At 40.3% G+C, this 23,945-nt stretch overlaps 1 protein-coding gene across 4 annotated transcripts in view; it reads right to left on the reverse strand.

Moving 5' to 3' along the window:
- LOC125969208 (microtubule-associated serine/threonine-protein kinase 1) overlaps positions 1 to 23,945 on the reverse strand; it is a 36,352-nt gene that overhangs the window by 9,520 nt on the left and 2,887 nt on the right. For 2 of the 4 annotated variants that reach the window (XM_049721048.2, XM_049721049.2), the window contains 13 exons: positions 18,957 to 18,988; positions 8,967 to 9,055; positions 8,345 to 8,420; positions 8,030 to 8,102; positions 6,337 to 6,497; positions 4,947 to 5,022; positions 4,553 to 4,762; positions 4,377 to 4,478; positions 2,753 to 2,885; positions 1,694 to 1,761; positions 1,341 to 1,417; positions 974 to 1,182; positions 589 to 727 (listed from right to left, as the gene is read on the reverse strand). In XM_049721048.2, coding sequence (XP_049577005.1) covers positions 589 to 727; positions 974 to 1,182; positions 1,341 to 1,417; positions 1,694 to 1,761; positions 2,753 to 2,885; positions 4,377 to 4,478; positions 4,553 to 4,762; positions 4,947 to 5,022; positions 6,337 to 6,497; positions 8,030 to 8,102; positions 8,345 to 8,420; positions 8,967 to 9,055; positions 18,957 to 18,988 — 1,445 coding nt within the window. Of the gene's footprint in view, positions 1 to 588; positions 728 to 973; positions 1,183 to 1,340; positions 1,418 to 1,693; positions 1,762 to 2,752; positions 2,886 to 4,376; positions 4,479 to 4,552; positions 4,763 to 4,946; positions 5,023 to 6,336; positions 6,498 to 8,029; positions 8,103 to 8,344; positions 8,421 to 8,966; positions 9,056 to 16,057; positions 17,856 to 18,956; positions 18,989 to 23,945 lie in introns of those variants that run through there. The other 2 variants (XM_049721050.2, XM_049721051.2) reach the window with 2 other exon arrangements.

Consider the following 23,945-nt stretch of genomic DNA (forward strand, 5'->3'; position numbering starts at 1 on the left):
CTGAAATAGGAGAGACAAAAGCTTGTGTTGAAAATTCATTGGCCCTTTGTTACTACTAAGAATTCCTTTCTGCTGTTTGCTAGTTTCCAGGAAATACAAACTGCTTATAAATATTGGCACAACTGTACAATACAGAAGCCATGGAGGATTTTTCATCATTGTTAATCGTCCTCTGACAACTGATGGTAGCAGGTGGATTGCGGCTCATCCAAATTGAATCATTTGGCCTTGGCAGAGGTTTGCCATTCGGGTTTGTCGAGTATCCAGTTTTGTCCAATTGCTGCTATTGGGGGGTGCATTAAGGTCTTTTCAGCCGTTTAAAATTAGAATGTAGATACTTGAACCCATTGTGCTACTTTGTGAATTGGATTGCATCTCAAATGGCCTCGCTGAATGACCAGTACATTTCCATGTTTATTAAGTTACAACCCGATTTAACAGAAGCACTTTAAAAAAATATGAAATATTAAAATATATTTTTTTCAGAGCACAATATATGTAAAAGTGAATATATATATAGATATTTTTTCAAGTATCACAAACCATAATTATGCTTCACTATTTATAAAATAAACATTATTTACTGACTTGTCTGGCTTCAGGTCTCTGTGAACGATGCCATAGTTGTGCAAGTACTCGAGGGCCAGAACGGTTTCAGCAAAGTACATCCTGGCCAGCTCCAATGGAAGAGCACCGATGTTCTTCAACAAGGTGGCACAGTCACCACCTGCACAAATAAGGAATCACGCCGTGCAATGGTCTCAATTTGAGACTTCAAAAACCTGACAAGTAAACTATTTGAAACTGAGGCTGTGACATGCATGGAAATAATTCTACCCTATGTGCGGTATAGATGTGAGAAAACAGATGATGCCGACTAATTACTGTCATATGAAAAGCACGTGAGTCCCAAATTTATTTTTTATAAGCTGAGTAGCATTATGGAAACAAAATGGCCACCTCTTAATCTTACCCTCAACGTACTCCAGCACCATGCACAAGTGTCTGCGCGTTTCAAAGGAACAAAACATGGAAACGACGAAGGGGTTCTCCGCAAAGGTGAGAATGTCTCTCTCCACAAAGGCTTGCTGGATCTGGTTCCTCAAGATCAGATTCTGCTTGTTGATTTTCTTCATGGCAAAGCGCTGGCGGGTCTCCCGGTGGCGCACCAGATACACGGCCCTGGAAAGACCATACCGATACCAAGTCCCGATACCACAAGCAATGTTTTATATATACCCCCCCCCCCAAAACAAAATTGAAATCAAGAGCTAAATTTTTAACATAGCAATGTTCCTTAAAATTCACAGCCCAAATGTGAATTGTTAAATATTCTTTACCCATAAGCGCCATTGCTGATTAGTTTGATGCTTTGAAAGTCTTCCTCACTTGGTGGCTTGATGGCTCTCCCCTTACCCTGGCAACAGAGACAAACATTATGCACTTAAAAAGGCAAATCAATTTGTTTTTACCTTTATCACTACTGACTTGGAATGTGCAGAAATTAATTTCCACATTTGTAGATGAAGAACCCAAATAACAGATTTCAGATTTTTTTATCATCATCCTCAACATAATGCAAATGCAGTCTTCATTTTTTATTTTTTTTATTGAGGTGGTATCTGGCCTACGAATTAATTTTTAGTTTTTTTTTTCTTTCCTGTGTGTTACTATATTTCATTTTGTAGGCTACCTCTGTTGAGTCATCGGTCTCTGGCGTGTGTGGTCCTTCGCTGTCGTAGCTGTCGAGACTCACGATATCTGAAGGACAAACAGAATCGTTAACGAGCCAACCGAGCTTCAAAACAAAAAACGATGCTTATTTTAGCTACGGCGTCTCGCGTCACAACGCAGACGTGGTGGACGCAAAGTGATTCCATTTCACTACAGCCAAACGTGTCACATGGGGAAAGGCAGCATCAAGAAGAACGCTCCTATTAAATTTCCCACAATTCCTCCCACTCGTCTTATTCCCTGCCAACCAGCAGAAAGCTGCTAATTTCCACTCTTCTTGTACCGCATGTCCCGTGCGTGACAGCTGCTGGAGCACAATGATTATTATTTAAATGCTTCGTTAGAGCGTCGAAAAACAAGAAGGATGCTACAAAGCATTGAACGGAACAGAGGACCATCAATTGCGGCAATTTGAGTTTGATGCGGCGCAAGCAGCCTTCTATTGTGTGCCAAGAAAAACAAAGTGGGAGCAGCGATGTGGTTGAAGAACGCGCCCACGTGTGAAGCTGCAAAAACTGTTTCATCTTGAGCAGAATTGATCAGAAAGAAGCCAAATGTTTCTCGTGGGGGTCATTCCAGGCTATTTAGTTTTGGTTTAGACCCATCTGACAGGTGCTAATTAAAGGTTTGGAGGCGGTGATGGTGTCGTTACAGTCGCGATGATTAATTAGAGAGGCTGATGCTGCCACCGGTGCGGCGCTTGCGGCGCCGTCGAATCCAGATGTCACATAGTGTCGAAAATATCTCATTAATACGACATCAGACAATAGCTTGGACGCATACGTGGGAGGTAAAATGCAATGCAGTTGTAAACGCTGTCTTTGAGGTGTTGTAGTGATTCATAATAACAATGTGTCGGGTCAGCGAGAAACAAAGGCACGGCTGGTTAAGTGTGAGGTGGAGTGGCTGCAGAAAACAGATGAATGGAAATATTGAGGTCAGGCCTAAAATCCCCAAAAAGATGGAGTTTATATTTATATTTTGGAACTGGCCAAAATTTTGTTTTCCTCCCGCTCACCTTCCAGGGGGTCCCTGGTGAGCCCAAGCTGGCTGATGATGTATCGAGGGATGTCCGCCTTCATCAACTGGCCCTCCTTGGCATGATCCTCTGCTGCCTCCAACAGATGGTAGAACTCTTCCGGATTAAACTCCTATTACGTGAGCACACAGATTTAACAAGCTTGAAAATGTGGCAGAACGCCTGGCGCTAATCAAACGGATGCACAGAAATAAAAATAATAGGTTCAAGGGTTAAAAGTCTACCTTGTGTGTGTGTGTTCAGGCCCGAATAATGTTTTGTGACACATTGATATAAGTGTGAAAGACAATTTACACTTGGCCCAAGTGTTAATATCCCCTAAAAGATTGCAAAGAAACATTACAATGAAATATACAAATACTAACAGACAGGAAACAGAATTGATATTTACGGAATTCACGCCTTGTGTCATCTTAATTTATTTTAGTTCATTTTTTATGTTTGTAATATCCAAATAATGTTTATATTAAGAAGCAATTTCAGAAGTGCCACACAAATTGTAGTCATAACATGAAATAACAACAGCACACCATTGTACAACAGCCAGATTTAAATTACTTTTCCAAAGTAGCCCTTTTTCCTGTTTTGAGGTCCTCTGGGATCACATTGTGATTTTGATTACAAGGCAGAGCCGGGGGGCTGCCGGGATCATTTCCTCCTGTGTCAGACACACCCCCACACTCACTTCTTCTTGGCCAAAAAGAAAAAAAAACAGCAATAAAGGATTAACCTCTTCCTCTCTTTGATAGCTCTCGCTTCAATGATCATATTTTTGTTGCTAACAGGTTCTTGACTAGCTAACAATAGAATACCTCAGCGTTACTATTTGGTCACAATGTCTTATTCTTGCTAAGCTAAAGGGCCATGACAACAAAAAAGAATTCCATTCGCATCTTGTCTGACCCCATCGACCCCCTTCTCAACGGTCGTCTTGGCAACGGAATGATGAGCTAAATGTAGGTGGAGCGTCGCCAGCGACAAATGTGCGAGGTTATCCGGCAGTTAAGCATCGCATTGACTATATGCAACATGCCAAGGTCACCACCTAAACCTGTCTTGTAAAAAAAAAAAAAGAAAAAAAAGCATCTTCCACCTATAAGGCCTCTCAAAAATTGGATTAGAAATGACAATTGCAAAAATCAAAACTTACAAATAAGCTTTGTAACCCTATTTTCTTTCCAGCATGACTTTCCCGAGACATGAAGATATTGTTTTTCCTTCAGGGATAACGTGAACGTGCTTCCTCAGGAAAAAGGTGATTTGAAAATTCCACTCATATTCTCAATGTTGTATTGGACACCCCTGGGTTATATTTCTATATTGTCATCGAGCATATGTTTATAACTTCAAAAAATACATTTTGCAGAAAGGTTTGTGTACTAAGGAGCACCTTTGTACACACTCCAGGTGAGAAAACCAAGAAGCATATTGATTTAGTTCAGTCTATAAATACCACTGACTCTCTAACTAGCAACCTTGTGGCTACCTGATGTGATACGCCAATATTCATTACTTCAAGACTCTCCCACTTCCAATTGATTATTGACCGAAGCATTCTAGGTAACTTGGGGCGAAGGGGGCAAAAAAAAAAAAAAAGTCTCACCAAGCACTCGAGCAACCTGGCCGGCCGCGATATGATGATAAAGAGCTTTTTGACCAGCTCGATGACGAAGGTGAGCTCCGAACTCTCGGAGCGTTCGTACGCCTGAAGGCAAATAGAAATAAATTAAATAAAGTTAATCGATTGAATCAATGTAGCTGAGAAGCTTTGCTACTCACATCATTCATGAGTTTCTCCAAGTTTTCCTGAAGTTCACAGAAGTAAACACTAGTAATGAGGCCCTCTCGCGATTTGGTCAGGCAGTCTCGAGACAGCTCGGCTATCTGGTGATGGATGAAGCTGAGGACGCCGTCGGCCAGAGGCAGAACGCTCTCTGGGGAGTAGTTGTGGATGAACTCTGATAACCTCTCCTCCATCTGAGCTGTGGCCTAACGGAGGACAACGCACCGATTAGTCATCTAACTTAGACGGGTGATCACTGTCTGTCACCAAATTGTCAGGTGCGGCGGTGCATTATTATGACACACTGAATTTGTTCCACAAACAGGAAGTAAGGACTCACTGGATTAAAAAAAATAATAATACGACGCCACATTACAGCTCGTGTCTGACCTTGGGGAAGCGCTCCTTGTACACATGGTTCATCATCACTATTTCATTGTCGTAGCAGGATGGCGAGCGCCCCGGGCTGAGGAGAGACAAAGGCGCGGAAATCTAAGACACATCATCGCCCGATGAGGAAAATCAAAGAGCGAGTAAAATATGCAAGCAAAAGTGAATTGTTTTTTCCCCCCACGGCTTTACGATATTCCGTCCACATATTATAATAATTTGCTACAGCGTCTTTAATGAATGGAGACTTTTTCCATAAAACACTCTCCTCCATCACTGCCTTGGAGAGACACTAAAAGGGGATTGAAAATATAAAATAATCCCGCTACAATGGCACATACGATGATGAAAAGATGTCTTGTGGGCAAACACACTACAGACAAACCTCACAGGCTGACGTGACGTGAATAGTAACAATGAGGCATGTCAAGGTACGCAATAGGGGGGCGCTGTGGAAAAGCCGGGACGCATATTATCTAGGACGGGGATCTTATGAGCGGATTAATTCGACAGCCGAGGGACGATAAGTAGTCATGCGTGGTGTGTTGTTTGGGGATCCAGAGAGGATGCTGGGATGTGCACCTTGTCACCCTGGAAAGAAAGGAGGCGCTGTTCTCTGGAGGTACCCGAAAACCACAGGGTGCAAAGATACACACATCACAAGAAGGATAAGATATTCTTTCGTATTATGTGTCAGGAAAAGGACTGGAAGCTTTTTGGGCTTCTTGACAGCACCCGCAGAGTGTGTACTTGCACCCAACACTGTTGCAATAAAGTTTTTAGCTTTTACTGTTACTCACAAATGTTTTGAAATATATGGACTTTCTATTTCACGACTCTACAGGGTAGTAAAAATGACTCAGTGGGCAGCTAACCAGACAGGAAATTGGTGGCTCCAAAGTCATATTTTCCAGTGGAGCATATTTATCTGTATTTATTGGATTATGCACACAAGGTAGTCAAATTTTAATGTAGCCTGCCGTGCATTTGCTATGTGATGCTTGCAAAACCATCAGGATCAATTTGAGTGAATTGGTAAGGACACATTGACATTCTGCGATAATTTAACCTCCCTGATTATTAAACTTTAATTAATCCCAAATTACAGTCTGCCAGTCAGAGCTGGCACCATGACAGCAGAGCATCTAATGTAGGTAACGTAATGAGATGCAAAGTGTTGATATATTATCACACATCCCCTCTCTGTTATTGGAATTTAATTTTTTTTGCCATTACGATCATCGATGAGCACCACCGAATCCATCGGATATGTTTGCTGTGGAAAAAATATGTTTTAACTACTGACACCGAAAGGTGTGGAGTGGAATATCATCCTCCATTTTTTTTTTTAAAAGAAACATTTAGTTTTTTCCCTCAACGAAGGTCTCACCTGAGGCTCCGAGAGCGAGGACGGACGTGCGGCGAGCGGCGGCCCCCGTCATCGTCCGTGATGCTCTCCGTGCTGCCAAAGTGCTTGGACAGGAAGTGCAGCTCGTCCATGGTGGGCTGGAAGGGGAGCTGGTGCAGACGTTCCTGGGATGAACTGGATGACTGAAAAGGAACCAGCAGCAGGCAGAAGAGAGGGAATAATCTTGTTTTTATCTTTGGATTTTCTTTCCTCCTTTGATGCCTGCGAAGCAGCTAATAATTTGATATGAACGAGGGAGACGAGAAGCGAGGAGGAGGAAAAGCAAGTACGCAGTGTACCGTCATGTGAGTGGGTGCGAAAAGACATGAACAACGTAAGGTAGCAAAGAACAGAGGAAATATCAAGACAGACACAATGGTAGAGGAACAGAAGGTTAAACGGCAAGGAATGAAACAGTCTCGCCGAATAAAAGTGGCCTGCTGCCTTTAGCGGCTTTTTTTTTTTTTGCTAGCTCAGCGGGGAAAACGGCAAGCTGGATCAATAGCAGACTGAATGAGCGCACCTCCCAATGCTTGGCATTGACCACACAATCATTTCTGCTGGAAGAAAAGTGCTTGCAGCCATTTGGAAGCTGAAGAATGGAATAATGACCAGGAAGGCAGGAAGTCCAGTCAAAGAAATATGCCGGAGCTTCCCCATGGACATATAGAGCAAAACGCCACAGGATTGAAGAAAAAAAATCCATCTCGTACAGTCCACCTTTTTGCCTCCATTTTTTTCGTCAACCTTCGCACATCAATGAAGCTACCATGATTTAATATTAATATATATCGAATATACAGCAGAGCATTTTACCGAGTACGCTGAAACGTGACAGGCTCGTATTTATGCTATCCGCCGCGGCTTCCCGTTTCCGAGAATTTGATGCATGCATTTAAATAGGACCTATGAATTCTTTCATCTGCTCTGATCAACATGCAGCGCTGAGACTGCAGCTAACCAGGCGAGTAATGGATCCAACGGGTAAGAAGGAATGAAGCAGGAAGTGGAGAGGAACATGTGGAGACTGCACGACGAGGGAAAGTGGACCTACAGTGTCGTCGTGGTAGTTCAGACTGTGTTGCTAATAATTAAAAAAATGTCAACAGGAGATTTTTAGCGAACCGACGTAAAGCAATTGAAGACATTCCTGCCTAAATGATCTTGTAATCACCTCTGTGCCACCCACCCCTTCCTCATTAACTATCCACGCCAGAGGGAACACAGCGAGGTGTGCGGAAATTTATTGGAACACGTTGTGACTGCGAGGCGCAATTCATTTCAATTATCTCTGCTCTACTTTTTTTTTTCGTGTTATTTTCCAAGTGACGGTGCGCAGACAAATCAGGTCAATCATTTCTTGGCAACCGATGAGGTATTTTTAAGTTTTGCGCTTCTGTGTTTTTTTTTTGTGCCGCTCGGATGCTCGTGCGGCGTGAAATCTTTTCAAAGCGTGAAAAAAAAAAAAAAAACTTCAGAGCATGATTATACGAACAGTGCAACAATAATTGATTCCATGCATGAAAATGTATACACACAAACATCTATGAAGGAGACAAATATTCATACGCAAGACACACAATAGATGATGAAAACAAAATTATTTTGGCTGTCCTGCCTGCTTCACCTAATTTTAAACATGAATATCAAAAATGCTCTTTTCACCCACTCTTACCGTTGAACTGGGAGTATTGGTGCCATATCCCGAGGAAGGAAGCGAAGCCAGGGACCATCGACGACCATCAGGCCTGAAGGAGACAAAGAACAAGAAGCGGCAAAAATCACAACATGAGCTAGAAGGGAATTTTTGTTATCAGTTTAAATAGCATAACAGGACACACACACACGCGCGTGCTCGTCCCTCACTCGATAAAAGACCTGCCCCCATTTTGAGCGTGATTATTATCACCACCTGTTTCACTGCGCATGAGAAATTAATCCCACCAACAATTTCACAGTTAGCCCTTCACAATAAAAAAAGGATGCGAACCTTCTTGAAGAGGCGAAAGAAAAGTGGGCGGGACCACTTGGTGAGAAGTTGCGTGGGCTGTCCAATGGGCTGCTTCCTAGAGACACACAGAAAGGAGGATTTGATTTCTAGAGAGGGATAACAACTTAATCACGCAAGACATGTCCACATGACGAAGAACCTCATTTGAGGGCAATTTAGTATTTCAGGGATTGACTCAAGCTAACTTTTTGTTACTTTGTACTAAGTTTGAGCCACCCTGCAGCACTCGAGGGAGCTGTCTGACACGCTCTTGTCAAATATAAAAGCCTTATTCCAAGTGCATGAAACAATCAAGGTTCATATCGAGTTGAAGCTGAGTGAAAAAAAATATTTCGAACACAGGGACAGATTTCGTGACAAATCCGACTGTTCTTCATTTAAGAGTCAAGTTTGAATTTATTTTATGGACAACTCAATCAATGTCACTATGAAGCTCTTGTCTCACAAAACAATATTTTTCTTAGAAGCTAGTTTACGAATCACATTAAATGTTAAAGTCGTGTTATGAATTTCAAATATCAAATAAGATACACTGGGCAAAAATCAATGTGATGGCTGGCAACAAGAAAAATAGCATCACCGTATCATTTTCCATACTGACCGATGTGTCCAGGCAGTGGGGAGTGAGGCCTGGGCAGGGTGGGAGACGTACTGGTCAGGATGAGACTTTTTCGGTTACTTGTTCTGCAACTGGAACAAAAACACAATCAATCAATGAATTAGCATGAGGATAAACATAACATGATGTTATTGATAAATGAAACCACATTTGATCTGCTTTTACATCATATTGGCAAAACCTAAGGTGTGTGATAATCCAAGTCAAACTGATATAAAAAAAAACTAAATTATTATAACCTGTTTTGTACTGACAATTTGATTGATTAATCAATTGAGGCCCGTTGACCTTTACCCTGGTCGTGTTTAATAAATGTGCAAAGGAGATAAACACTTTCTGTAGCTTCTTGCACAAGTGCCTTACGCAATTGTTGTTGTCATGTGCTTGGGGGCTCTATAACCACATGAAACAGGGAACGTAACTTTTAAGTATGACTTAATATTTGTTCGGTGACTCAACACAAACATAATATTGCATCAGCCTGGTCCATATCTTTTTGGGATGTGCAATAAACATTTCTTGATACATCTCCAACAAAGTCTGTATTGTTGTAATCTATCCTTCAATGCCTGAAAGCCCCCCCCCCCCCTTATCTCTCCTCGTTTGCTGTAGAGAAATCAAAACCTCAAGTCGGATTTTATGGACGATAGTACACCTCCGAGGTTCTGGCCAAGGGAGCACATGTTCAGGCTTGTCGAATGGAGGAGTGGCGTCTTGAAATATTTAGGGGAAATGCATTAGCTCTAGATGGGGAGCTGGATGAGCCGTCTGTGGTTCAAGTGGAGGGGGAGGGCGGAGGGATTTCACAAAGACAAAAAAAAAAAAAACATGAGGCAACTTGCCGTCATGGCAAACACGCAACTATTTTTCATTCCACTTCATATTTCACCTTGGCATCTCATACATGCACATTTACATTTATTGACATTGAAAGGCTGAATCAGTGGAGTGCACACTAGTCGGGCTTGTTGTGTCTTTATTGCTGATTCATCAATCATCTTGTCTACAGGAGAACCACACAGGAATCAACAAGTAGCTGTGACTCATCAAGTCGAAGTCTTGATGTTTAGAGTTATTTTTGTCCAACTATATCTTGAGTAATGTCAACATTATGACGTGGCTGCCAGGAAAGAATTTTCAAAATGTGTTATGTGCCAGGGGGTGTTAACATTCACTCTGGTTTTTTTTTTTTTTCACATGTTGTCACATTGAGACGGTTTTTTTTTTTTTGGGGTGTTTTTTACAATCACAGTAGTAAACCTCTGACATCTTAGCTGGTTCACCCAGACTATTAATATTGAAAGCAGCCTGTGCAAAATAACCAAGTGACATTGTTTAAAATGTAGATTAGATTATTTTCTAGTGCCGAGTTTTGCCCTTAACGGCAAGATTAATTGAAAGCACCCCGATGAAGGTGACACAAAAGCAGCTTTGTGTGACTGTGTGTTAAAAGGTTTATGACAAACAATTCATTTAATAGGCAAAGCCAAGAAGACAAAAGTCAACGCAAACACATTGTCAGTCGCCAGCCCGGTTTAACAATGTGGAGAATTCCTTGCACGTATAAAACGTAAAAAAAAAAACACTTAGTGTGCTTCAATTAAAACAAAAGACCTTTACATTATTCAAACGAATTCAGATCCAATTAGATTAATCAAGAAACGCATTTTCTTTACGTGCAACTAATTAACCGAGACGGAAGATGAGGAACAATGCCGGAGGGAGGAGGCCAAATTTTTCTTACGTCCTTGCCCAAAATATGAGCTCATCCTACTGTGACAACACTGCAAATGTGCTGGGACAACAAAGTCTGCGTGTGTTTGCTTTATGCGGTTGCCGATTGTATAATCAATCATAATCCATTGTGTAATCCATCATGTGGGTTTAGTGTGTTTGCGTGACAGAGGACTAGCGCTGTGGCCACCGGGGCTGTCAGGTAGATGAAGTACGATTGATTGTGGCCAGCTTCCCGTGCGGCCATTGTAGTGAGTGCCACCGAGTCGGCATTACAGCGTGTCAGACTTGAAAAACGCTTCCTTATGTGAACAAATCATACAATTAGATTTAAGATGATATTATTAGATTGCTAGGAATACAAATGCTCATGATCCAAAGCATACCGGATCATGTCTCAAACATGGCGGAAACAGTGTTATGGTAGTGGTCTGTATTAAATTTGGTAAATTGGTACGTATGAGTGAGGATGAGAATAAGTGACTGCGAATGCAACTAATAAGGAATCTAAGTCAAGCAACTGGAATTCAATAATAAGAGTTGGGATAAATAACAAAATTCAATAATAAAAGAGTTGGTCAAGTAAAATATAACATGACAAAACAATTACAAGACAAATTAGTCATCCAATAATAAAGCCGAAGAGCTTACAACAAAAGTAACTTGTAAATTTGTAAGTAAAATAAACAAGTAAGGTAATGAAGGACTTAAATTATATGTGAGAAACAAAAAAAAATCAAGTATGTATATGGTGATTTTGTCATGAGGGTGAATAAGTGAATAAACAATAACAGGTGCAGCACAAAAACAATTACTGTATTTTAATGGTTTCATTATTTTCAAATGTCATTTATACAAACGTAATGCAGACATATGGAGCAACATCATGATTTATATGTACTAGATAATTTGAATGATTATAGCTTACAGCAAATGAAAAGCCCAAAGTCACTCACTCAAAATATTTCTCAATGCGCTTAATGAATCCATGTAAAGAGTTTTGCATATTCAAAGCGAACTATTATAAATGAATGTTTCTATTATGTTCTAATTTCCTGAGAGACACAAGTTCATTTGAGAGAATGACTAACAGTCATTAAATCAGCCAAAGATGAAAATAAATGAACGAGTCAGTTGCTTAAAAAAAATAACAGCGCTGATCATGTGACCGCCAAACAAATATAAAATCCGTTCATTAAACGCAGTATTAAGGGACATGAATGTAAATTAATGTTAATATTTTTTAACACTTATGTCAAGTCATGACAGAAAAGGCAAAAGTGACACAAACTAAACAGGCAATGATGTAATGGCCTTAATTGTGACTCACTGCCCCCAATCCACGGCCGACAGTGGTCAAGTTAATGCTCCGGGTAACGTGCGCTAGGAAGGTCAACGATTAAGTCTGCGGTAATGATTCGTGCAGAAACACTGACGACCAATTATCCCCCCTGCGGGCACTGAGCTGGCACAGGGCCACCGGTGTCTTCAAAAGACGTGACCGTGAATATAAAATGGGAGGTGGGAACAAGTCAGAATTCTGAGAAAAAAGCCCGAATCCTGTCAACCTTTTTTTTTTCTTCTGGACATTCTTCTTTCCAAATGTGAGTCACTAGTTACTACAGACCATGTTTTTGCACGTTCAGAAGAGGAAATACTTTAAATGACTGGACCTAACCGTCAAATTGAAAGTGGATTAACGTAGGAGCCCGAAAGGAAATGGAAAGTTAAGACACTAAGCTGATCGTCTGCTGACTCACAGAGCACAGAGGACACTACATACATCCGGACGGTTCAGCCATCGATCCATCCAGACACGCTTCCTGTCAGGTGACGTCTCTCACTTTTTTTTTCTCTCTTGCTGCTTGGATCCTTTTAAAGATGAGTGCATGTTTACGGGTTTGCGAAATGGAGCGGAAATGAAAATCATGAAATGGTACCCCCTTTAGAGGCTCTCTTGACTATCGGGCTACTCCCCAATCAATTCTTCTAATATGCAATATCCACAGCTATGGCTACAATTAGGGACAATTTCCTCATCAAATCCTGTGGAATCTATTCATCCATTTGGTTTAGACATTTTTCAACAGCAAAAAAATTAATAAAAATGTGTTATTAATAGCTGCACTGTATCTTCTGTGGACCGTTTTTCCCACTTCAAGTAAATTACTAAATATTAGAAAGTGCTCCCGTTATTCTAGTGACAATGATAAACACTATGAAAGTCAATATAAAATAAACCACAATTTTGAACAGATTATTTTTTTTGGGGGGGGGGGGATTTAGCTCTTATAGTAGGTCTCTTTGAAACGTGCATGTGTACTTTATAAAGGGCCTGGCGCTGGTATAGTATTATGAAATGAAAATCAGTTTATTTACTTAACAATTAAAAAAAAACTGACATGCAATAATTAAACACAGAAAGTGATAAATAGCAAGTTGCCAAAATTCCATGTTTGCGAATAATTAAGTCTCCGGGCTGACAGCAGCATCTGCATTGTGTAAAACTATCAAAAGAAAAACACTGGGCGTGATGCTCGGGGTCAACCTGAACACCAGTCAACAACAGATGGTGCTGTCATGGTACAAACAACACGAGCGGAAGACGGAAAGAAGTTTCCGTGTTTGATGCTGTGTTTGCCTACATCGGTGCAGCTGATTTATTTTAACAGAGCGGCCATGCAATATATAGTACGCCATTTACATGCGGCTAAAAAAAGCTAACGGCGTGATTTACAATGGCACTAATTGTGATTTAAAGAATATATCCGCTGGCTATTTCCATGTACCATATGTAAACACTGACACGTAATAATATAAAATATTTAACATTTTTAACCAGTGTTAAATGTATTTAGGCATCGTAGCTTTGCGCTCCAGCTAGCCAGCTAATTAGCATTTCCCGCTAATGTCATCATCCTTTTTTTTAAATCAATATCAAAAGCCACGCTAGGTGATTTAACAGTATTTTCTATGGCACATTTATAATTAATACAACAGGACCTTTGTCTTTTTGAGTCAAGTTCCCCTTTAACCACTTGTCAGTGTAGCAAGTCTGTCCTTTCACAGACAACGTGAGCCCTGGTGAAGCCAACGGTGGCCATAAATCTTTTTGAACACCGCCTGAGATCTCCTTTTGATATGGTGTCAACAAGCAAAGCCCCCACGGAACGGCAAGAAGATGGATTCAGCCAAACAAGCAGACAGAGCGAATGACTTAAAGGCTAACGTCCTGGCTACAGTTAACCTCGGTGCGCTTCTCTGAAATGTGGGCTGAGACATGGCCTGCGGCAGCGCCTTTTATCCCACCTCACTCTTGTCTTTTGTCCTGTCTCTTATTCTCTCTCTCTCATTGTTGTTTGCTCTTTTTTTTTCCTTCCTTTTAGCTAAGCCTGTTTGGCAGTGTGCATATAACATTATCCTACCGCCGACCTGGGAAAACATCCTTATTACGCACTTTAGGGACGAGAGAGTTAGCCTGAACTAAAATATCTGAGTAGCCATAAAATGGATTCAGATGTGATTTTTTTTTGTGTGTGTACAGACATTGGCGGGTGGCCTGGCGGTGAACCCTATTGACTGCGTTAATCGCCTTTTCAAGCAAGGTGACGAGACAATTTGGTGGCAGATATGAGACTAGCCTGGAATTTATTGCACACACAAACACAAAATGATGAGCAATAAGTAGAATAGGCTAATAAAAAGCTTTATTCAGCAACATGAGACGCCATGGGATCTCTGGGTTCTCGTTTTTCCACTACCTTAATGTGTCTTATTCTCCCCCCCTCGATTTTAGCATGCATCCCGACGCTTCCATTGTTGTTTCTGCTCCTCCATATTCCTGTCCCTGAAGTCCACCATCTGTCGCCCAGATTTCCATTACCTCTCTTCTCTTCTTCATGATGTGTTTACTAGAGTATCTTAAGCAGCTCAACGGGAATATTATTCTTTTACACACTGAGTGGCCACAACTTTAGGTGCACCTAAGGACTGCATTTAAAAAAATACATTAAAATCCACCATGACTCAAATGTATTGTAACTTAGAATTAGAAACACACAGATTTAATTCTGCTTTCATAATTCTTTAAATGACGTCATCAGTGTACATTTTCACAAAGTATCATTCAACAGAATGCTGCAAAAAAAATCACCTCATGAAGCTTTTGTTTTGGAACGGATTAATAGAATGCCCATTCATTTCAATGGGTAAAGGTGATTTAAGATACAAGTATTAAGGCACCAAAGAATTTTATGTGCAATTTCATTCATTTAGAGTAAATATACTCATTTTATCCTCATCAGATTTGTCGCCTCCCAAATTTTCAGCACATATATACCCTTTTTAGATTATACCGGTGTTCTTAATGCGGGTCCCCTTTGAGATTTTTGCCATTCCGCAACAAACACACAAAGTAGACCTCCTCCACATCATCCGTGAGAGAGGCGAGGAAATCGAAAGTCAACCGACAGATGGTGGACATGAGCGACAAAATGAAAGTCTCGAGCGGAGGAAAGGCAAAAACAACAATAGAGGCACAGGGAGAAGAAAATAGCAAGTGGTGTCCAGAGAGCGGAAAGAGCCCGGATTGGTGCCAGCCAGACAGCACTCTCAGCACTGCACTGCCCACTATTGGCTCTCCGCTACACAAGCACTCCCTGGACGCTCCCAATAATGCCTTTACTTCATAATGCGACCTACTCCTCTTTCTTTTTTTTTTACACACACAAAGAGGCAAGTATAAGTTTGTCCATGCTACACATGTAAGATAATTTTACCGACTCGACACCTCCTTGACCTGTTTGCCCATCTTAGCTGCTGCCCTTGACCATCACAACTGTAAACAAGATTTGATCTTTGACCTTCAACCTAAATCACATTCCACTGCAACAAAAATGAAATCCAACCAAGATTAAATATCTCAAATGAAGGCTTGTGGTTTGTCTATCAAAAAGTCATCTTTTTTTTGTGTGCATTTTACTGGTTTTAAGTTTTGCATATATGAGCAGAAAAATATAAATTGGATAAATTGTTCAGCACACACACACACACATATACACACATGAATTATTATCTTTACATTATTATACATCCCTGTTATATTTCTCACACCAAGAGGTGTGCAACTGGGCATGATAACACAACAAAAGCACTCACGGGGCATACACACCATATTGCTGAAGCTAAATGGAGACAGCTGTGAGACAGCACGATTGCTGGCAGGGACAATGGAAATATCACCCGAAAATAAAACACGCACACGCACGCACATGCACACACAGTTCAAGCAGCAAGCTAAATGCTAATGAGAGCGGAGGAGCAAACGGAAGCATCGTTACCTTTTTGTGCGTCGAAACATGTCGCTAGCAGCAGAGGCTGTGTTGGCAGGTGAACATGAGCGGAGCTGAGTCTCCACACACACAGAGCGCAGTCAAGAGGCAACCGCTAACATGCCAGTTCAACACACACACACATCACAAGTGGAAGATTCAGGCAAGAGACGCGAGGGCTGCATCCCCTGGATTGTGTGTGCCAAGCCAGGAAGAGATGAGCAAGGGAGGGGTGGGTGAAAGAGGGGGGGAGCACAAATCGACAGACGGAGAAGAGAGAGAGAGAATCAAAAAGATGAGAGGGCGAGACACGGGATGCGAGAGGGAGGCGGTGGAGACATGACGGAGCAGCCGAGCGGAGACTAATTTGAGGAGAGACAGCGCGGGGCGGAAAGAAGGGAGGGGGGCATGGGGGTTTAATGGGGGCGCATGTGTTATTTTGCACAATTTGACTTGCTGGCAAAAGAAAAATCGACTGGCACATTTTTTTGGGGAAAGTACGAGTCAATCTTCTTACTGATTTTCAACAAGATGAACTGGACTGGAATTTTTGTCAATATGAATGAATTCTAAATTTAACAATTCATTTCATGCAGCAATCACAGCCTGAAGTATAGCTATTATTCACTACTGGGCTCTTGAAGTTTAATTTCGTTCTTTGACCATGCTCAAAACTTAAAACACTGGCATATGAAATCATCTTTCCTCATTTACACATGAATGGAAATTTAAATAATCATTTCCACGTCCCCCCTTAAAAAAATATTCCTCACTACTGATTACAGTTTCACTTGCATCCAGTTTCTGTCCATATGCAAAGCACTTTATCACTGTTGAGTTCTAGTAAGTTAAGTATACATAATATATACATATATATTATGTATACACACTATATCCATATACACTCACTTTGTAATCCCTACTGGTTCAAAGAAAACAATCTCCCACTAATAATGCACCAGTACAATATCAGATTGGATGAGTTCTCATCATGTCGTACATGTCACAGGCGCAGCTCAGCAGTGTGCCACTCAGGGAGGCATTGTCATTGTGTGACAGTGTGTACACACACATATACACACACGCACGCATACAACACACACAACGCTGCCTCCCCCCTTTCAAGCTTAAACAAACCCAGCAAACGTTAAAGCTGACGCGAGGCGACAGTTACACAGTAGTGCCGAGTGGACTAATTGAATAATGGATGTCGTCTCCAATGTAGGAATGGATAAAATATACATGATGGAGAATAGATGGAGGTTGTCATATCGAAATGTGGGCGCCGTGATACGATAAAGATGGAATTTTTCATAGAGTCAATAATTGCTTATCTGTGGCTAACTCACTAATAAAGACACACTTGAACTCCACCCCAGGATGACCCCAAGTAAGCTTTTTTTCCCACTGTGACATATGCTGCAAGTCAAAGGCCACGGACAAAACACAGCCGGCCAAGGACACGCGAGCGCAGAGGTGAAACAATCAAGTCGTAAAAGTGAAGCGTGGTCGTAAATTACTCAAACATTGAGATGCACAGCGTGTGCGTCGACAGGCTGCCACCTCTGCCCTCAAGGTGTACGCAGAATACTGAGACAATTAAATAAGACACACACACACACACGCACATAACATATTTAGCTAAACATTCAATCTTCAATTGCTTCTACAGTTTATATGATAAGCAGACGGATAACAAGGCAGCAGTAATAAAATGTATTCATGGCTGCGGGCTGCAACAATTTCAAGACAGATTTAATTGATTTCCACACCCCAAATGATAAGCATATTCAGGGGATTTAGCACTCCCCCTCCCCATACCCCCCCCCCTTTTGTTTTTCAACTCAGCTTTTTTAGCAGACAAAAGACATGCAGTCAATTTGGTTTAAATTTTGGAGGCTGCAATCTAGCAGCGGGGAACTCAAATTTGTCTCTCAGTGTGACACAAAGGATTTCAGGACCATGGATAGGGACACATGCACATTTTCTGTCCAATATCAATCTGCTACAGAATGGCTGGTTGACTTCTGATTTGGTGGAATTTAGATTCAATTGGAAAATATGTAAATTTAATGTCTTCTCAGGACAAAGCGTCCCTCTCATAAAATTCATTTTCATTATACAGGCAATTTTTTAAGTAATGTTTTCAAATTTGAATTGTCCCACAAGTATTAAAAAAAAAAACAGGATACAAAACGATTAAAATTTAGAGCTGAAATAAATCCACCAATCAAACTATTAACTGCTCCAAAAATATGCAAAAAAAAAAAAAAAGAGAATAAAACTTGGAATTCACATGACGAAATCAACCTGTGATCCTGCTTTGCAAAGCTGTCGTAGAATGTTAATCTCCGGCTTTAAATGTGACATTTAGAGGGCGAGTTTGTTAATCCTTTCATTAAAAAAAAAAAAAGTGTGCGCTGCAATAAAACATGTCTCCCTTGCTGCTTCCGCAATTTCAACATGATGGCTCTGTTTCTCAATTTGGCTCTAAAAGATTAGGTATCATTATGAAGGTATTTGTGGAGTTTCAATAATTGAGAGATTTAAACTGCAAAAATGTCATATGCTTATTAGTAATTCACTCAGATATGAAATTAAATGCAGATATTTGTAAATTAAACAATTCGTTATACAAAATGACCAACAGAGAGAATAATGAACAGCTCTTAAGACTCAAATTACACTTCAGGGCCCCCCCCCATGAGTGGTTAAGGGTCCTTGTGCTCCGTCTCTCGATGACATCTAAATAAAGCACTGCCTCCTTCATTTCTATTTGCTCTCCAATTGCCACAGTTGCATTCAGAAAAACACCCATGCAATGCATAAAATGGCAAATGATATCTAATAATAGGCAGTATCATCTTATGCAATTATAAAAATAACATTTAATACAAAAAGAGCATACCTGCTACTTTTCCGTGGCAGTGGAAGATCCTTCTGGCAACAAAGAAAAAGATGGATGTTAGATTTCTCAAAACACAATAATCCGTGTGTACTGTTACCGTAGATAAAATGCTACTGGCGACTATTGGCTTGATTGAAACTTGAAATGTGCTAATGAGCTCATAAAAAAAGGGCATTAATTTATTCAAAGAGAGCAGTAGCTAATTTACAGACTGAAGTGGGCTCAAGCAATTATACCCACATAATTACCATACCTTATAGTCTGATATTTAACTTTTTGAAAGATGAGAGGGTTTCTAATTTGAATTATTTTTTACACGAGAGCCTTCATCCTCTCATGACTGCATAGAGAAAAATCTTTCACAAATGGGCTTTTGTTTCTTGCACTTTTTTTTTTGTTGATATTTTTGATTTTATTTGTAAAGTTGCTAATGAGTTGCAAAAGTCAATCAAAGTCAACCCAGAAAAGGTTGCGCAATACAGATTTCACCATGCATTGTAATTTACAGCTATGAGGTTTCAGAAATAAATTACACCTGTTTCTGGACCAAAACCTTAAATATCAACATATTATTATTATTATTATTATTATTATTATTATATTAATAATCAAGGGCAGATTTTGATCATCTCAGAAGGTTTACTTACATTCCTGATTAAAAAATGTATATAAATATGTTGACCTGAAAGTAAAGTCTCAAATATTCTTGAAGAAATTGTAGCACAGCAGATCAAAAATCCACTTTTTTTTTTTTTTTAGTTGGAAAGGTTTTGGAATATCTATCCTGCTCTACTTTTTATACATCAGGCAAGTGAGCAGGGGTGTGTAGATTTTTTCATCCACTGTAGGGGGCAACATGCACTCACTATACAGTCAAACAAAATCACTATAAAATAGCAAACTTACCAAACAGAGGTTGTGAACTCTAGTTTTGGACAACATTGTATTTCACCTCTGATCAGATTTATATAAAAAAACCTACAATTATTTTCAGACAAAGACTATTGGCGATATAAACAGATCAGCACATCCAATCAAAGTAAACTCATCTCAGTTGAGAGCCGTAATGTTGCCTATGAATCAGCCACGGCCAGGTTTGTGATTAGGCCGCTAATCCAATGAGCGGCACAACAGCCGATCTCGTCAATGCTCGGGGGCTTTCTGAGTGACAGGAAACGGCAGGTCGAGTGAAGCAAAAGTCAATTTTAAAACGGTTTCTGCTCATTTTATGACGACGGGACACAGCAGCGAGGACACTGATGTGATTAAGATCAAGTGGGACGCACCCTCTCCGCTGTGCTCGTTGCGCCATCCGTTGCCAATTTGAGTCTATTAGACTCCATGTCGGAGAGATCGGCTTACATATCTCTTGTCAGATTAGTCTGTTCAAACTAACAACGTTAAGGTCAGATGTTGAAAATCAACAACTGCGAGACAACTAATGACGTCCCAAAAGGAAATACTCTTCTGTCTAATCATTTGAGTTGCCCTCAATTCATTTCCCTCGCCTGCGTCGAACTCTTTGTAATATAAACATAAGCGTCCCAAAAACGGCAACAAAGGCGAGTTGATGAAACGTGACTTGACAGCTGGAGCTTTCACATCAAAACAATCTTACCATGCGCCTGCAAAATCAAACCCGACCAGTTTGAGTTTGGCATCCACCCACCCCCTACTCCTTGATCTTAAATAACAGCAGTGGAAAAGGGTCATTAATAAACATTGCAATCAGAAATCATTCGCACCGCTAATCCTGAGAAAAGACAATAAGACAAGTTAAAAAAATAAAATAAAAATTAAATGTGAATGTAAAATCTAATCCAGTCCTTTTGAATTGCATTATTTATAATTAATGAATATATACCGTATTTTCCGCACTATAAGGCGCACCTGATTATAAGGCGCACCTTCAATGAATGAATGACCCATTTTAAAACTTTGTCCATATGAGGTTTTTAGGTGCGCCTTATAGTGCGGAAAATACGGTAGGTACAATTTCTGAGCAAATTTAGTTCCAAGTCAACGTCAACAATTAGTTTAGACTTTGGAACAATTTCACTGATGCAAAGTTGTGCTTAGCAGAACACAGTCAATTCTTTTCTACCTAGTGATTTCCTCTCCATCAATTATATTGAAAATCTGACTCCATTAAAGAAAAAAAAATGAATCGACTCAAATAATTAACAAAGGCTTGTCTATCAACCTGAAAGCTCGTGGACAGAAAAAGCCTCAATTAGGTTGACGTCAAAAGATCAATATGTAGATATTTGACCTTCAGCGGCATTTGTATGGCATAGTCTTATATAAAGCAAAGGCCGCGAAACATTCAATATTATATAGTAACATTATATTACATGTCTGACATGTCCTTTCAAGCAACAATATAAAGTATCACAGCTTCAAAATCACCATGACAACCCTGAATTGCCTACTTTCTGTAATATTGGCGGACAAGCCAGCAACACCTCTCACAGTACGTCAACAATCTTTGCTTTCTTTGTCTTCATCACAACACAAAAAAAAACAAAAACAGTTTCCTCGCATCATTTATTAATGTCACGGAACACACCGGAATACATACAAGTCAATTGATATTAAATTTGACTTTAAATATTGAAATTTTTACGAGCCGGTAATCTGTTGTGAGATTTCGTGATGAGAGCCGGCCGGGATGTCGGTACCTGTGTGATGGTGCTCTTGTGATCACTTATTTTTTTTAATGAGAATGACTTCACCCATCACGGGGTGCTTTTCCTGGGATGGCTAATGAATTACATCATCAAGAGGAAGTAAGCTTGGCCAGAGTGACTCAGAGGAACATGTGCTAACGTGTGTGTGTTCCGATACGGGGTGTGGCAAGGGGTAGCTAATGGCTAAAAACCCGACACCTGCTCCCTCTTTATGTGTGCCCAGTCGGAGGCGACTTGTATCCATCTTGTTTTGTTCTCATTTCAGTTCAAAGGACTATGACAACCTTGGCAAGTCCAAGTACTGTAAATTTATCTTTTCGTGTCGTGAACACGTGGGGTGCCCAATATTTTTCTTTATTTTGTAATATTTTTGTCTATTTGTTGTCTAATATTTTGTATAGCTTAAACTTTTTTTATTTTCCAGTTTTTATTGGATTTGTCTAAAAAAATATATCAATATTTTGGGTATTTTCATTTAACTTTTTCTTAATTTTGTATTCATTATTTTGTGTCATCAAATATTTACCCCTAATATTTTTAAATGTCTGAATATTTTCAAGTATATTTAAAGTAATGTTTATATTAGAAGTAAGATATAATAATATCGATAAATAATTAATATATTTCTGCTTTTTTATTTTAAGATATAATAATGTAAATTACATTTTGGAGCATTTGGTTTATTTTGATTTGTGCTTCTGCTGTTTGAAAATGATATTTCTCGTGTTGACAAAACAATCGTGACATTTTGTGCGTGATTTTGCAGGCAGAGTCAACGATGCACGCACGCAGTGACATCTTTGGGAAAATGAATGCATTATGCATCCGTGCAACAACTACAAATAATTAATTTGCTTTTCGGTCACCTTGCTATGTTCCAAGAGGACCCTTTAAAAACATTGAAATATTTAACTTGTTCTGCTTAACAGATAACAGAAGGCTGAAGCCTGTGTTTCTTTTTTACTTGGTTTATATTAACCCAAAAAAGGGAAAGAACACTAACTGGAATCTGGAGTGAAGAAAAAAACGCAATTGTGTCGGCGCTCTGGGCGGAATCAAAGCTTCTGTTCTGTTTCTGCTGCCCAAAAAAGTGACAGCTGATTGCAAGGCAAATGTCACACTGTGTATTCTTCACTTGAATGGTCCACCAGACTTCAAGACTTCAACTTTAGAGCTTTGTCTCTTCTCAGAGCCTTGTGAGGATGCTCGACCTTCGAATTTATTACCTCCCCGTTGGATTCATTTTTAAATACAACCCCAGATGTTATCTTACCATTTTCTGGGTTACACAAGTTGTTTCTGGATTGCTAGCAGCTTTCTTATTTTGATTCTGTAGTCAGGCTCTAATACATCTAATACATTTTGGACTGCACGAGAAAGCGACCAACGGAAACAATATCTCCAAACAGACGACGTCCGAGTGTTGTTTACAGCCCGTCTCGATGAAGCGGAACAAAGCAGTGAGTGACAGAAGTGAGCTAGCTGTCACTTCTGGAGTGACTCTTATCCCCATGTGCTTAGCATATTGAAAACAGGCACAGTGCCTAGAACTAAATATTGGACAAATTATTCTCAGTATGTGTCGGGTGTTCTCCAAAACACTGATGGCGCACACGGTGATTTGCGACCAGAGCAGTGTATTAAGCGAGTTCCTGACACCTAGCGTAACTGATGGCCCAATAACCTTCACTTCCGTAGCTGTGATGGAAATGTCTCATTTCAATACTAAAGAATTCAAATATCCTCTTAAAGGAGGAAAATAAAATAGTCAAGCCACAAACCACACAGGAGAAGTTAGTCCGAAAAAGCGTACGTAGACTCTGACAATCCGATCAAATTCAATCATTCAAGTCAGCGATTGTCGAATGTCACTGAAAGGTTATCCTGAGGGATTATTCTGTGCTGGTGGTAACGTGAGGGTGCCTACTTGGCGCTGACGTATTTTTGCGTGTTCAGTTTATTCCTCGAAATCACGTTAGCGCCATCGTAAACCGAGAAGCGCCCCCGTACTGACTCGTTAGGCAAGACCAGGTGTGATAAAAACCACTTTATGGAAGCGATATGCGAAACATAACCCTGAAATCAAAATTCTACACATCTGCCTCCCCCCATTTCCTCAAGTGAACATTGACCCACACTCAAAAAGGATCCTGATATCGTAACAAGCACTTAAATGGGGTCTGCAGGAGCCCACGGCTACACTTGCCTTCTTCTCTCCCACCGCCTTCATCTAAGCCTCGAGGCTTTTTAGGGCACCCCTCTGCTTCCTCCCCAAGGGTACACGGTGCTCTTAGGCCAC

This window comes from Syngnathus scovelli, chromosome 5 (assembly GCF_024217435.2).
Source record: "Syngnathus scovelli strain Florida chromosome 5, RoL_Ssco_1.2, whole genome shotgun sequence".
Lineage (NCBI taxonomy): Eukaryota > Metazoa > Chordata > Actinopteri > Syngnathiformes > Syngnathidae > Syngnathus > Syngnathus scovelli.